This window comes from Saccopteryx bilineata, chromosome 4 (genome assembly GCF_036850765.1).
Source record: "Saccopteryx bilineata isolate mSacBil1 chromosome 4, mSacBil1_pri_phased_curated, whole genome shotgun sequence".
Classification (NCBI taxonomy): Eukaryota; Metazoa; Chordata; class Mammalia; order Chiroptera; family Emballonuridae; genus Saccopteryx; species Saccopteryx bilineata.
In genome coordinates this window covers 148,753,078-148,768,079 of record NC_089493.1, presented here as the reverse complement: position 1 = coordinate 148,768,079, position 15,002 = coordinate 148,753,078, and the positions used below count along the sequence as shown (strand labels likewise).

Here is a 15,002-nt window from a genome sequence, read left to right as displayed (position 1 = left end):
TTTGAGAAAGAGAGAGAGACTAGGACAAACAGATAAGAGGGGAGAGAGATGAGAAGCATCAACTTGTAGATGTAGCACTTTGGTTGTTCATTGATTGCTTTCTCATATGTGCCTTGACCAGGGGGCTCCAGCTGAGCCAGTGACCCCTTGCTCAAGCCAGTGACCTTGGGCTTTAAGGCAGCGACCTTTGGGCTCAAGCCAGTGACCATAGGGCCATGTCTATGATCCACGCTCAAGCCAGTGACCCTGCGTTCAAGCTGTTGACCTTGGGGTTTTAAACCTGAATCCTCTGTATCCCAGTCTGACCTCTATCCACTGCACTACCGCCTAGTCAGGCTACCACAGCTTTTTTATCCACTTGTCCACTGACGGACACTTGGACTATTTCCAGATCTTGGCTATTGCGAACAATTCTTCAATGGACATGGGGGTACATATCTTCTTTTGAATTAGTGTTTTGGGATTCTTAGGACATATTTTTAAAAGTGGGCTAGCTGGGTCATAACATAGTTTTATTTTTTAATTTTTTGAGGTTTAATTTTTATTCATTGATTTTAATGAGAGATAGGAAGGGAGAGACAGAGAGACAGGAACATTGACCTATTCCTGTATGTGCCCTGACTGGGGATCTAACCAGCAACCTCTGTGCTTCAGAGACGATGCTCTAACCACCCGAGCTATCCAGCCAGGGCAAAAACTGATTTTTATAGCATTTCAGATATTTTTGTAAAAATTTGTTCAGTTTGGTTTCAAACAAATTTTTAAGCTGTGTTCTCTAGCTCCATTTTTCTATTATTTATTTAGTAAAAGTAAACTAAATAAGAGATTACTGTGCCTGACCAGGCAGTGGCACAGTGGATAGAGCATCAGACTGGGATGTGGAGGACCCAGGTTCGAGAACTCGAGGTCGCCAGCTTGAGTGCGGGCTCATCTGGTTTTGAGCAAAGCTCACCAGTTTGGACCCGAGGTCGCTGGTTCGAGCAAGGGGTTATTCAGTCTGCTGAAGGCCCACAGTCCAGGCACATATGAGAAAGAAATCAATGAACAACTAAGGTGTTGCAACGAAAAACTAATGATTGATGCTTCTCATCTCTCCTTTCCTGTCTATCCCTATCTTTCCCTCTCTCTGACTCTCTCTCTGTCTCTGTAAAAATAAATAAATAAAATTATTGTGCCTGGTAATGGTAGTAATAATTTACTTTCTGAGTACATACTTTCCAAAAATTTCTCTTTTCTATTTGGCCTTTAAAAATATAAAAATCTGGCCCTGGCTGGTTGGCTGAGCGGTGTGGAGCGTCAGCCCGGCGTGTGGAAGTCCCAGGTTCAATTCGTGGTCAGGGCACAGAGGAGAAGCACTCATATGCTTCTCCACCCTTCCCCATCTCCTTCCTCTTTGTCTCTCTCTTCCCCTCCCACAGCCAAGGCTTCATTGGAGCAAAGTTGGCCCGGGTGCTGAGGATGGCTCCACGGCCCCTGCCAGAGGTGCTAGAACAGGGGTCCCAGACTGCGGCTCACAGGCCGCATACGGCCCCTTGAGGCCATGTATCGGCCCACGCCGCACTTCCGGAAGGGGCACCTCTTTCATTGGTGGTCAGTGAGAGGAGCATATTGACCATCTCATTAGCCAAAAGCAGGCCCATAGCTCCCATTGAAATACTGGTCAGTTTGTTGATTTAAATTTACTTGTTCTTTATTTTAAATATTGTATTTGTTCCCGTTTTTGTTTTGTTTTTTTTTACTTTAAAATAAGATATGTGCAGTGTGCATAGGGATTTGTTTATAGTTTTTTTATAGTCCGGCCCTCCAACGGTCTGAGGGACAGTGAACTGGCCCCCTGTGTAAAAAGTTTGGGGACCCCTGTTAGAATGACTCTAGCCACAATGGAGCAACGCCCCAGATGGGCAGAGCATCGCCCCCTGATGGGCATGCCAGGGTGGATCCTGGTCAGACACATGCGGAGTCTGTCTGACTTCCTCCCCACTTCTAACTTCAGGGAAAAATAAGAAAAATATATATATAGATATATAAAATCTATTTCTGTAGCTCTCAAAAATGCTTCAGTAAGATTGCGTTTTAATATGGAAAAGCAGATGCTGCATCCCTAAGTCATTGCAGCACTAACCTTTCTGGAATATACACATGATCTAGTGATAGCAAGACACGGATATGACCAGAGGATCTTCAGGGAACTGACAATTCACACTCCCACCATGGGGATCCTGAACATCCCCCAGGGTTGGGGAAAAAACTAGAAAATTGATAAGGAACAAAGAAATTACTGTAGATACCAGAGTTGGCTTAGCTTTCAGCGGCTGGCTGACTGGATATATCACATTTCTGGGGAAGTCAAGCATTTGCAAGTACTCAAAAGTTATCAGAGTTTTGGTTTTCCAATGTGGCACCCTGTGTGGAAGCAGCTCCATATTGGACCTAGAAAGTTATTTCAACAATGGTGACATGGAATCCCCAACTTTTTCTCCAAGGATAGAGCTTCTCATCAGGTAGACATTACAATTCTTTGGCTTGAACTTCTAGATAAATTTCATGAAGTGAAGAGTAACTTTTTTTGTGCGTTATTAGTTAACTTTCCTTATTTAAAGTAGGGAGAAGTGAATTTTGGTTGGCATGATTTACTTAATACTCAAATTTTAAAAGTTTCTTGTATACAATGAGTTAGTAGACATCAAATCTTTTTTTTTTTTATGTGTTCATGTTTCACCTTAGAATCTAGCTTGAGATGAATATTGATTAGATAGTGAACAAAAGTTTGCATATATCTTACCCTTACAAGAAAAATGCAGTGACTTTTCACAAATAGTCTTCTGTGTAGTATATAAACAGTACACACATAAATACTATAACGTGTACTATAAATTTCCTCAATTGTTATTGGGCCTGATTTTCATTAATTTTTAGCCGTCTGAGATGAGTTTGAAGTGCCAATGTTTATTTCCCATTGTAAGTTCTGATATATTCAGAGGCACAGAACTCATCACTGCCTGATTCTGGTTGCTCTGGTGTGGGGTTGGCTGACTGAAGAGGTGGGGCATCAGTCATCATCTCCCACAGTCACTCTTTTAGTGACCATTACAATAGGGAAAGGTAGTTTGTAGAACTAGTTTTTAACCTTTTTATATAAGGGGACTGGTGAAAATAGCAGAAATCACCCTGAGTAGAAATGAATTCAAATAAGATCATTGGATCTATAATCTTCATACAACATCAGGGTGATTAACTCTTCCACGTACTGGCACAAAATTTCTGGTGGACTGGTCCGCAGACCATGGTTGAAAAATACTGGTTTATAGATCTCCAGGAGACCAGTGTGTTGCCTGCTGCTTTTATGATTGTCTTTTGCCCCTCTTACTCATTTTATAAGGGTTACAAGCTACCAATATGATCGTGAAAAAATAGACCATTTGCCTGACCAGGCGGTGGCGCAGTGGATAGAGCGTAGGACTGGGATGCAGAGGACCCAGGTTCAAGACCCCGAGGTCGCTAGCTTGAGCACGGGCTCATCTGGTTTGAGCAAAAGCTCACCAGCTTGGACCCAAGGTCACTGGCTCCAGCAAGGGGTTACTTGGTCTGCTGAAGGCCCACGATCAAGACACATATGAGAAAGCAATCAATGAACAACTAAGGTGTTGCAACGCGCAACAAAAAACTAATGATTGATGCGTCTCATCTCTCTTCGTTCCTGTCTGGCCCTGTCTATCCCTCTCTCTGACTCACTGTCTCTGTAAAAATAAATAAATAAATAAATAAATAAATAAATAAATAAATAAATAAAATAAGTAAATAAAGCTTTTCGTTAAAAAAAAAAAATAGACCATTTGATCCAAGTCAGTTGTGCCTTCTGCTAATTAAACGGGAGTCTGAAGAGTTGGCAGGCTACCCTTACACAGAGCTGTTGGTCTGCACCCTCCTCAAGTGAAAGTTTAGTAAGAATATAGGGTACTGGTTTTTTTTTTCTTGTTTTATTTTTCAGGTGAGAAGGAGAGGAGATAGGCTTCTGCATGTGCCCTGACTGGGATCCACCTGGCAACCCCTGTGTGGGGCTGTTGCTTGAATCAGCTGAGCTTTCCACAGTGCCTGAGGCCAATGCTCGGACCACTTGAGCCACTGGCTTTGAAAAAGGAAGACAGAGAAGGGAGAGAGGGAGGGGAAGAGAAGCAGATGGTTGTTTCTTATATGTGTCCCGACCGGGGATCAAACCTGGGACATCCTCATGCCAGCCAGTGCTCTATCCGTTGAGCAGATTGGCCAGGGTGGGCATTGGTTTCTTTGAGTTCATTCTAAAGTGAGCACATCAGGACTGTTGGATTAATTTTTTCCAAAATCTACCTTCTTGGTGTATGATGGCATGGTTGCTCCCTCCCTTTGGAATGTTGCTCCCTTTGGAAGTATTTACATATATTATGCATAAAAATGTATTTAACATCTAATGCACTGTACAGGTAAAACTTTACTTGCTTCTAAGACAGGGGTCCCCAAACTTTTTACACAGGGAGCCAGTTCACTGTCCCTCAGACGGTTGGAGGGCCGGACTATAAAAAAAACTGTGAACAAATCCCTATACACACTGCACATATCTTATTTTAAAGTAAAAACCAAAACGGGAACAAATATAATATTTAAAATAAAGAACAAGTAAATTTAAATCAACAAACTGACCAGTATTTCAATGGGAGCTATGGGACTGCTTTTGGCTAATGAGATGGTCAATGTGCTCCTCTCACTGACCACCAGGTGAAAGAGGTGCCCCTTCCGGAAGTGTGGCAGGGGCCGGATAAATGGCCTCAGGGGGCTGGATATGGCCTGCGGGCCGTAGTTTGGGGACCCCTGTTCTAAGACTTTATCGAATTTCAAAGGAAAGAACTATATTCTGATAGAGTATAAAAGTTGTAAAGAGTAAGAATATTAAAAGAGTATTAAAAAGAGTAAAGGAAGTCTCCAGACCTCCTGTATATCTGTTGTCACCTGTTGTTTTATTGTATGTTCCCCTAGCTGGGAGCTTGGGTGTCTTTGTGGTGTGAAGGTCACAGACCTTTACAAAGTAAGCTTGCTGACCTGAAGGAAATACTGTACTCCATTGAAAGACATTCAAGCCCTGACCTGGTAGCTAAGTTTATTAGAATGTTGCCCAATATGCCAAGGTTGGGGTTTGATCCCCAGTCAGGGCACATAGAAGCAACCAATGAATATATAAATAAGTAGAACAACAAGTCAATGTTTCTCACTCTCTCCTGTCCTCTTTTACTCTAAAATTAATAAATAAAAATAGAAGAGAACCACTCAAGTGTTATCCAAAACACTAATTTGAAAAGATATATGCACTCGTGTTCATTGCATTCTTATTTACAATAGCCAAGATACAGAAGCAATCTTAAGTGTCCATCAGTAAATGAGTGAATAAAGATGATGTGGTCCATACAGGGAGGGGCAAAAGTAGGTTTACTGCTGTAAGTATGCAAAACACAGTTTATTCTTATATCATTACTTGTTAATTATTGTGATATTTTCCATACAGACAATTGGAAACCTGCTTTTGTCTCACCCTGTATATATAATAGAATATTACTCGATCATAGAAAAAAAGAATGAAATCTTATCATTTGTGGCCATATGGATGGACCTAGAAAGTATTATGCTAAATGAACTAAGTCAGACAGAGAAAGACAAATTCTCTATGGTTTTACTTATCTGTGGAATCTAAAGATCACAGTAAATGAACAAACAAAGAGAAACAGATGCATAGATACAGAGAACAAACTGATGATTGCCAGATGGGAGAGGGGTTAAGGGGCTGGGTGAAAAAGGTAAAGAAATTAAGAAGTACAAATTAGATTCCCGGCCAGGGCACACAGGAGAAGCGCCCATTTGCTTCTCCACCCCTCTGCCGCGCTTTCCTCTCTGTCTCTCTCTTCCCCTCCCGCAGCCAAGGCTCCATTGGAGCAAAGATGGCCTGGGTGCTGGGGATGGCTCTGTGGCCTCTGCCTCAGGCACTAGAGTGGCTCTGGTCGCAACATGGCGACGCCCAGGATGGGCAGAGCATTGCCCCCTGGTGGGCAGAGTGTCGCCCTACGGTGGGTGTGCCTGGTGGATCCCGATCGGGTGCATGCGGGAGTCTGTCTGACTGTCTCTCCCTGTTTCCAGCTTCAGAAAAATGAAAAAAAAAAAAAAAAAAAGAAGTACAAATTAAAAGTTACAAAATAATCATGGTGGTGTAAAGTTCAGCATAATCAATAATATTATAACTAATGTCTAACCACTATGTTGTACACCTGAAACTAATAAAATATTGAATGTCAAGTGTAATTGAAAAATTAAAGAGAAAGAGAAACATTTAACTGAGGCATTAATAAATCAATGTGTACCCCTCCCTGAGACAAACTGTATTTTTCCCTGCTTATTGGGTTGTTAGGTGTCTAGTCACCTAACGTAAACCTCAACACTCACCATTCTTCCTTCCAACATCCTGCTAGGAAATTCTATCCCTTATAAGTAAGAAGAGTAAACTAATTGTTTATTTGGTATTTTTTTAGATTATACATCCAAAAACTGATGATCAAAGGAATAGATTGCAAGAGGCTTGCAAAGACATCTTGCTGTTTAAGAACCTGGATCCGGTAAGATAAGTCTCAGTAATAGAAATGGTGTTTGCGGGATCAGTGTGAAGAACTGTGCAGGTCTTGGGTTTCATTCCTTACATGCTAACATCACCTGGGCAGTGTAAAGGCCCCATTGTGGATGTCTGCACACGCAGTGCGCTGTATTGTAAGGGTGGTATTGTACTTGTACTGAGCGTGGGAGGTCCACTGCTATTAGAACAAGGAGTGAGCAGAACCACCATTTATCTGTGGAAGACATTATCTCATCCCTCAGAGTTACTAGGCGGCAAACATAGCCCTGAGAAATGGCCCAGCTGGAGGGAAGTCAGGACCTTGCATTCTTTGTACACCCAGCTGGACCATGCAGAGACATGCAGGGTCATGGCAGACTGTCTCTCAGCAGCTGGTAATAGTAACTATATTCTAATATAACTCTTCCACATATTTTTAAAGGTCACATTTTACATGGCTTGAAAGGTCGGGGATTTTTGCCCTGGCCGGGTACCTCAGTTGGTTAGCGCACTGTCCCGAAGTGCAGAGGTTGCTGGTTCAATCCACAACCAGGGCTCATACAGGAGCATTGCTGTTTTTCTCTCTCTCTTTTTCCCTTCCCTCTCTGTAAAATCAAGCACTTTTTAAAAGGAGGGATTTTTTTAGTTTATTGTAAGGATTGTTAAATTTCTAGTCTTTGGTGTGGAGTCTGTTTCTGAACCCCCATCTCAGTATGGAAGGGCCTGCTGCTCAGATTTCGCCCTGTTCTGCATCCATTGTCACAGATTGTGCTTAGTTGTTGTTCTGTGGTCGTTTGGGAAAGAACCCCCGCTGCCATGTTCCAAATGTGAAAACTCAGCCAGCTTTTGTGACTTAACCTCACCATTTTTTTGGTCAGACTGTCTTAGTTTTCAGATTGATGGCTTAGAGAAGAAAGTATTAGGGTGAAGTTTTCTCTGAAAGGCCATCTTTATAAAGAGGAAGGTACTGTATTCTACCAGGTCTTCTACATTGGACCTTATTACAAACTGAAATAAGTTTTAAAGCTCCTGTGTTTCTTCTTTTTTTAGCAAGAGCGAGCAAACAAGAGAGACAGAGACAGACAGTAATGGATAGATATGAGAAGCATCAACTTGTAATTGTTCATTGATTACTTTTTCATATGTGCCTTGACCAGGGGGCTCCAGCTGAACCAGTGACCCCTTGCTAAAGCCAGTGACCATGAGATCATGTCTATGATCCTTCACTCAAGCTGGTGAGGCTGCGCTCAAGCTGGCAACCTTGGGCTTTTGAACCTGGGTCCTCAGTGTCCCAGGTTGACACTCTATCCACTGTGTCACTACCTGGTCAGGCTATAAAGCTGTGTTCCTAACACCATTTATGTTTATATCATGTTCTCTAGGAACACAGGTTATTTTTTGTGCCTTTGGAGACCATATTTTAGGACCATGAATTATAAGTTTTGTATAGTTTGATCCAGGTCCTCCAGAATTATCCCTGAGTTTGCAGAAGTAGGAGCTAGCTGTAAAGAATGGTGTTGCTGGTTATTCTTTATAATATTGGAAGCCTAAGAAATGGAATTAAAGTAGGAAATTTAAGAATTTAGTTTACACCTGATCAGGTAGTTGCACAATGGATAGAGTGTCGGACTGGGACACCAAGGACCCAGGTTCAAAACCCCAAAGTTGCCAGCTTGAGCATGGGATCATAGACATGCCCCCATGGTCACTGGCTTGAGCAAAGGATCACTCACTGCTGTAGTCCCCCCCCCCACCCCCCGGTCAAGACACATATAAGAAAGCAATCAATGAGCAACTAAGGTGCCACAACAAAGAATTGATGCTTCTCATCTCTTTCCCTTCCTGTCTGTCTGTCCCTATCTGTCCCCCTCTATCTCTTTTGAAAAAAGAAAAAAAATTAGTTTACACATGGAAATTTTCCCATATGTTTAAATAGTGGAATAAGAGACTAAAGGGCCTGACCAGGCAGTGGCACGGTAGATAAAACATCGGACTGGGATGCTGAGTACCCAGGTTCGAGACCCCAAGGTCACCAGCTTGAGCACGGGCTTATCTGGTTTGAGCAAAGCTCACCAGCTTGAGCCCAAGGTTGCTGGCTCGAGCAAAGGTTTACTTGGTCTGCTGTAGCCCCCCCCCCCCGCAAGGCACATATGAGAAAGCAATCAATGAACAACTAAGGAACCGCAACGAAGAATTGATGTTTCTCATCTCTCTCCCTTCCCTTCCTGTCTGTCTGTCCCTTATCTGTCCCTCTCTGACTCTCTCTGTCACACACACACACACACACACACACACAAAAGACTAAAAGGAATTTGGAAAATTTTGATGGGCTTCTAAATAATCCCAAATCTCATTTGTGTAGAATAGTAATGAATCTGTGAAATAAAGGACACTAAACTATGTGATCTCTCATGAGTCCAAATTATTAGTGTAAAGATACGTGTGTATACCAAAAAGCCCATCAATAGATGACTGGATAAAGAAGATGTGGCACATATACACTATGGAATACTACTCAGCCATAAGAAATGATGACATCGGATCATTTATAGCAAAATGGTGGGATCTTGATAACATTATACGAAGTGAAATAAGTAAATCAGAAAAAACTAGGAACTGCATTATTGCATACGTAGGTGGGACATAAAAGTGAGACTAAGAGACATTGATAAGGGTGTGGTGGTTACGGGGGGGGGGGGGGGGGAGGGGGAGAGGGAAAGGGGGAGGGGGAGGGGGAGGAGGAGGGGCACAAAGATAACCAGATAGAAGGTGACAGAGGACAATCTGACTTTGGGTGATGGGTATGCAACATAGTTGAACGACAAGATAACCTGGACATGTTATCTTTGAATATATGTATCCTGATTTATTGATGTCATCCCATTAAAAAAAATAAAATTATTAAAAAAAAAGATACGTGTGTGTGTGTGTGTGTGTATAAGATGATAATTTTGGTAGTGGAATAAATGAATTTGGAATTTAACTCTTGTCTAGATGCATACAGCTATAAAATTAACCCTTAGCCCTGGCTGGGTAGCTCAGTTGGTGGAGAGTTGCCCTGGAGCACAAAGGTTGCCGGTTTAATCCTCAGTCGGGGCACATACAAGAACAGATTAATGTCCCTGTCTCTCTCTCTCTCTCTCTCTCTCTCTCTCTTTACTTCCTCTCTCTTTAAAATAAAATAAAATAAAATAAATTGACCCTGATCTTTCAATTAAAAATAAAGTTAACCCTTAGTTCTACCTTTAGGTATAGGCTTCAGCCAAGGAGATTCTCTATTTCTCAACTAGAACTTTACATTGGAGAATTTCAGAGGTCACCAAAAACAGTGATTCTCAAACTTTATGTTGTTAAAAATGCAGATTCTCTTCCAAGTGGAGCCTGAACGTCCCCTCTTCTCATGAGCTCCCAGGTAGTGTTCATGCTTCTGCCCCCAAACCACATGTCCAGTAGCAAGTTGTACAGCCAGATGTGGAGATGCTCTAGCTCAGTGTTTTGTGGTACTACTGTATGTTATTTTGTTTGCATTTCCCTGTGCAGTTGAACCAGTCTTTTAATGCTTCAGAAGTGTCTAAGCAGTGATGTTTTGGCAAGGATCATCTTTGCTTAAAGTGGTTATTTTTATAAAAAGATAGGAATTTTTTTAGACTTCTTTTGCTGTTTTGTAGAAGTTTTTCAATATATGTATTTTAGCCTAACCTGTGGTGGCACAGTGAATAAAGTGTCGACCTGGAATGCTGAGGTCAGTGGTGCAAAACCCTGGGCTTGCCCAATCAAGTCATGTGTGGGAGTTGATGTTTTTTGCTCCTTCTCTCTCTCTCTCTCTCTCTCTCTCTCTCACTCTCACTCTCTCTTTCTCCTCTCTAAATAAAATCTTAAAAATATATGTATATTTTTAAAGGTCTTCAATATATACTTTTTTAACAAAGAAAAAGCCAGTTTGAACCCTGGACAGATAGCTCAGTTGGTTGAAACAGAGGTTGCCAGTTTGATTCTTGGTCAGGGCACATACTGGAACAGACTGATGTTCTTTTTTTTTTAATTTATTAAATTTCATGCAGTGACATTGATAAATCAGGGTACATATGTTGAGAGAAAACATCTCCATTTGATTGTGCTGTATACCCCTCCCCCAAAGTCAAATTGTCTTCTGTCACCTTCTATCTGGTTTTCTTTGTGCCCCTCCCCTCCTCCACCCCCTCTCTCCTTCCTCCCCCTATCCCCCCTCCCCCCACCCCCATTGCCATCACATTCTTGTTCATGTCTCTGAGTCTCATTTTTATGTCCCATCTATGTATGGATTCATATAGTTCTTAGTTTTTCTGATTTACTTATTTCACTCCGTATAATGTTATCAAGGTCCATCCATGTTATTGTAAATGATCCGATGTCATCATTTCTTATGGCTGAGTAGTATTCCATAGTTTATATGTACCAAAGCTTTTTAATCCACTCGTCCTCTGATGGACACTTGGGCTGTTTCCAGATCTTCACTATTGTGAACAATGCTGCCACAAACATGGGGGTGCATTTCTCCTTTTGGAGCCGTTCTATTGTGTTCCTGGGGTACATTCCTAAAAGTGGGATAGCTGGGTCAAAAGGCAGTTCGATTTTCAGTTTTTTGAGGAATCTCCATACTGTTTTCCACAGTGGCTGCACCAGCCTGCATTCTCACCAGCAGTGCAGCAGGGTTCCTTTTTCTCCACATCCTCGTCAGCATTTATTCTGTGTTGTTTTGTTGATGAGCGTCATTCTGGCTGGTGTGAGGTGATAACTCATTGACGTTTTTTTTTTCTTTCCTTTTTCTTTTTCTGCAGCTGGAAACGGGGAGAGACAGTCAGACAGACTCCCGCATGCGCCCGACCGGGATCCTCCCGGCACGCTCTCCAGGGGCGATGCTCTGCCCACCAGGGGGCGATGCTCTGCCCCTCAGGGGCGTTGCTCTGCCACGACCAGAGCCACTCTAGCGCCTGGGGCAGAGGCCAAGGAGCCATCCCCAGCGCCTGGGCCATCTTTGCTCCAATGGAGCCTTGGCTGCGGGAGGGGAAGAGAGAGACAGAGAGGAAGGAGGGGAGATGGAGAAGCAAACGGGCACTTCTCCTATGTGCCCTGGCCGGGAATTGAACGCGGGTCCCCCGCACGCCAGGCCGACGCTCTACCGCTGAGCCAACCGGCCAGGGCCCTCGTTGACGTTTTAATTTGCATTTCTCTAATGATTAGTGATGTTGAGCATTTTTTCATATGCCTATTGGCCATCTGTATGTCCTCTTTGGAGAAGTGTCTATTCATTTCTTTTTCCCATTTTTTGATTGGATTGTTTGTTTTCCTGGTGTTGAGATTTACAAGCTCTTTATAAATTTTGGTTATTAACCCCACATCAGACGTATTGTCAAATATATTCTCCCATTGTGTAGTTTGTCTTTTTATTCTGTTTTTATTGTCTTTAGCTGTGCAAAAGCTTTTTAGTTTGATATAGTCCCATTTGTTTATCCTGTCTTATTTCACTTCCCAGTGGAGATAAATCAGAAAATATATTGCTTAAAGAGATGTTGGGGAGCTTACTGCCTATGTTTCTTCTAAGATGCTATGGTTTCACGGCCTACATTTAAGTCTTCTATCCATTTTGAGTTTATTTTTGTGAGTGGTGTAAGCTGGTGATCTAGTTTCATTTTTTTGCAGGTAGCTGTCCAATTTTCCCAACACCATTTGTTAAAGAGGCTGTCTTTACTCCATTGTATTTCCTTACCTCCTTTGTCAAATATCAGTTGTCCATAGAACTGTGGGTTTATTTCTGGGTTCTCTGTTCTGTTCCATTGATCTATATGCCTGTTCTTATGCCAGTACCAGGCTGTTTTGAGTACAATGGCCTTGTAGTATAACTTGATATCAGGAAGTGTGATACCTCCCACTTTATTCTTCTTTTTTAATATTGCTGAGGCTATTCGTGTTCTTTTTCGGTTCCATATAAATTTTTGGAATATGTGATCTATATCTTTGAAGTATGTCATTGGTATTTTAATTGGTATTGCATTGAATTTATAGATTGCTTTGGGTAATATAGACATTTTAATGATATTTATTCTTCCTAACCATGAGCATGGTATATGCTTCCACTTGTTTTTATCTTCCTTGATTTCTTTTATCAATGCTTTATAATTTTCCGAGTATAAGTCTTTAGTCTCCTTGGTTAAGTTTACTCCTAGGTACTTTATTTTTTTGGTTGTAATTGTGAAGGGGATTGTTTTCTTAATTTCTCTTTCTGACTGTTCATTGTTGGCGTATAAAAATGCCTCTGATTTCTGAGTATTGATTTTATATCCTTCCGCTTTGCTGAATTCATTTATCAGTTCCAGTAGTTTTTTGACTGAGACTTTAGGGTTTTCTATATACAATATCATATCGTCTGCAAATAATGATAGTTTTACTTCTTCTTTTCCAACTTGAATGACTTTTATTTCTTCTTGTCTGATTGCTGTGGCTAGGTCTTCCAGAGCTATGTTGAATAAGAGTGGTGAAAGGGGGCACCCTGCCTTGTTCCTGATCTTAAGGGTGTTGCTTTTCATTTTTGCCCATTGAGTATGATGTTCGCTGTGGGTTTGTCATAGATGGTCTTTATCATGTTGAGGTATGTTCCCTGTATTCCCATTTTGCTGAGAATTTTGATCATGAATGGGTGCTGGATTTTATCAAATGCTTTTTCTGCATCTATTGAAATTATCATATGGTTTTTCTCCTTTTTGTTTATGTGATGAATCACATTGATTGATTTACAAATATTGTACCAGCCTTGCCTCCCCAGAATAAATCCCACTTGATCATGGTGTATGATTTTTTCCATATATTGTTGGATCCGGTTTGCTAATATTTTGTTGAGGATTTTAACATCTATATTCATCAGAGATATTGGCCTATAATTTTCTTTCTTTGTGTTGTCTTTGCCTGGTTTTGGAATCAGAATTATGCTCGCCTCATTAAAGGAGCTTGGAAGTCTTCCTTCCTCTTGAATTTTTTGAAATAGTTTGAGAAGGATAGGAGTTAGTTCTTCTTTGAATAGTTGGTAGAATTCAATTTGAAGCCATCAGGCCCCGGACTTTTCTTTGTTGGGAGTTTTTTGATAACTGTTTCTATCTCATTTGGTGTAATCAGTCCGTTTAGGTTTTCTGATTCTTCCAGATTGATTTTTGGAAGATTGTATGTTTCAAGGAATTTGTCCATTTCATCTAGGTTGTCTAGTTTTTTGGCATTAGTTCTTCATAGTATTTTCTTACAATCCTTTGTATTTCTGTTGTGTCAGTTGTTATTTCTCCACTCTCATTTCTAATTTTATTTATTTGAGTCCTCTCTCTCTTTTTCTCGTTGATTCTAGTTAAAGGTTCATCAATCTTGTTTACCTTTTCAAAGAACCAGCTCCTAGTTTCATTGATCCTCTGTATTGTTTCTTTAGCCTCTATGTCATTTATTTCTGCTCTGATCTTTATTATTTCCTTCCTTCTACTACATTTGGGCTTTACTTGCTGTTCTTTTTCTAGTTCTTTTTTCTTTTTTGTTTTTCCCCCATTTTTCTGAAGCTGGAAACAGGGAGAGACAGTCAGACAGACTCCCGCATGCGCCTGACCGGGATCCACCTGGCATGCTCACCAGGGGCGACGCTCTGCCCACCAGGGGGCGATGCTCTGCCCATCCTGGGCGTCGCCATGTTGCGACCAGAGCCACTCTAGCGCCTGAGGCAGAGGCCACAGAGCCATCCCCAGCACCCGGGCCATCTTTGCTCCAATGGAGCCTTGGCTGCGGGTGGGGAAGAGAGAGACAAAGAGGAAAGCGCGGCGGAGGGGTGGAGAAGCAAATGGGCGCTTCTCCTGTGTGCCCTGGCCGGGAATCGAACCCGGGTCCTCTGCACACTAGGCCGACGCTCTACCGCTGAGCCAACCGGCCAGGGCTCTAGTTCTTTTAGATGCAGGGTTAAGTTGCTTATTTGAGCTTGAACTTCCCTCTCAGTACTGCTTTTGCTGTGTCCCATAAATTTTGAGTTCTTGTATGCTCATTGTCATTCGTTTCTAGGAATTTTTTTTTTTTTTTTTTGTATTTTGCTGAAGCTGGAAACGGGGAGAGACAATCAGACAGACTCCCGCATGCGCCCGACCGGGATCCACCCGGCACGCCCACCAGGGGGCGATGCTGTGCCCCTCCAGGGCGACGCTCTGTCGCGACCAGAGCCACTCTAGCACCTGGGGCAGAGGCCAAGGAGCCATCCCCAGCACCCGGGCCATCTTTGCTCCAATGGAGCCTCACTGTGGGAGGGGAAGAGAGAGACAGAGAGGAAGAAGAGGGGGAGGGGTGGAGAAGCAGATGGGCACTTCTCCTGTGTGCCCTGACCGGGAAT

General features: G+C 42.2%; 1 protein-coding gene across 1 annotated transcript in view; it reads left to right on the top strand.

Annotated features, from left to right (window-relative positions):
- The window catches only part of PRKAR2B (protein kinase cAMP-dependent type II regulatory subunit beta), a 151,587-nt gene that overhangs the window by 98,840 nt on the left and 37,745 nt on the right, over positions 1-15,002 (top strand). Inside the window, exon 4 of the mRNA XM_066272215.1 lies at positions 6,546-6,629. Coding sequence (XP_066128312.1) covers positions 6,546-6,629 — 84 coding nt within the window. The remainder of the gene's footprint in view (positions 1-6,545; positions 6,630-15,002) is intronic.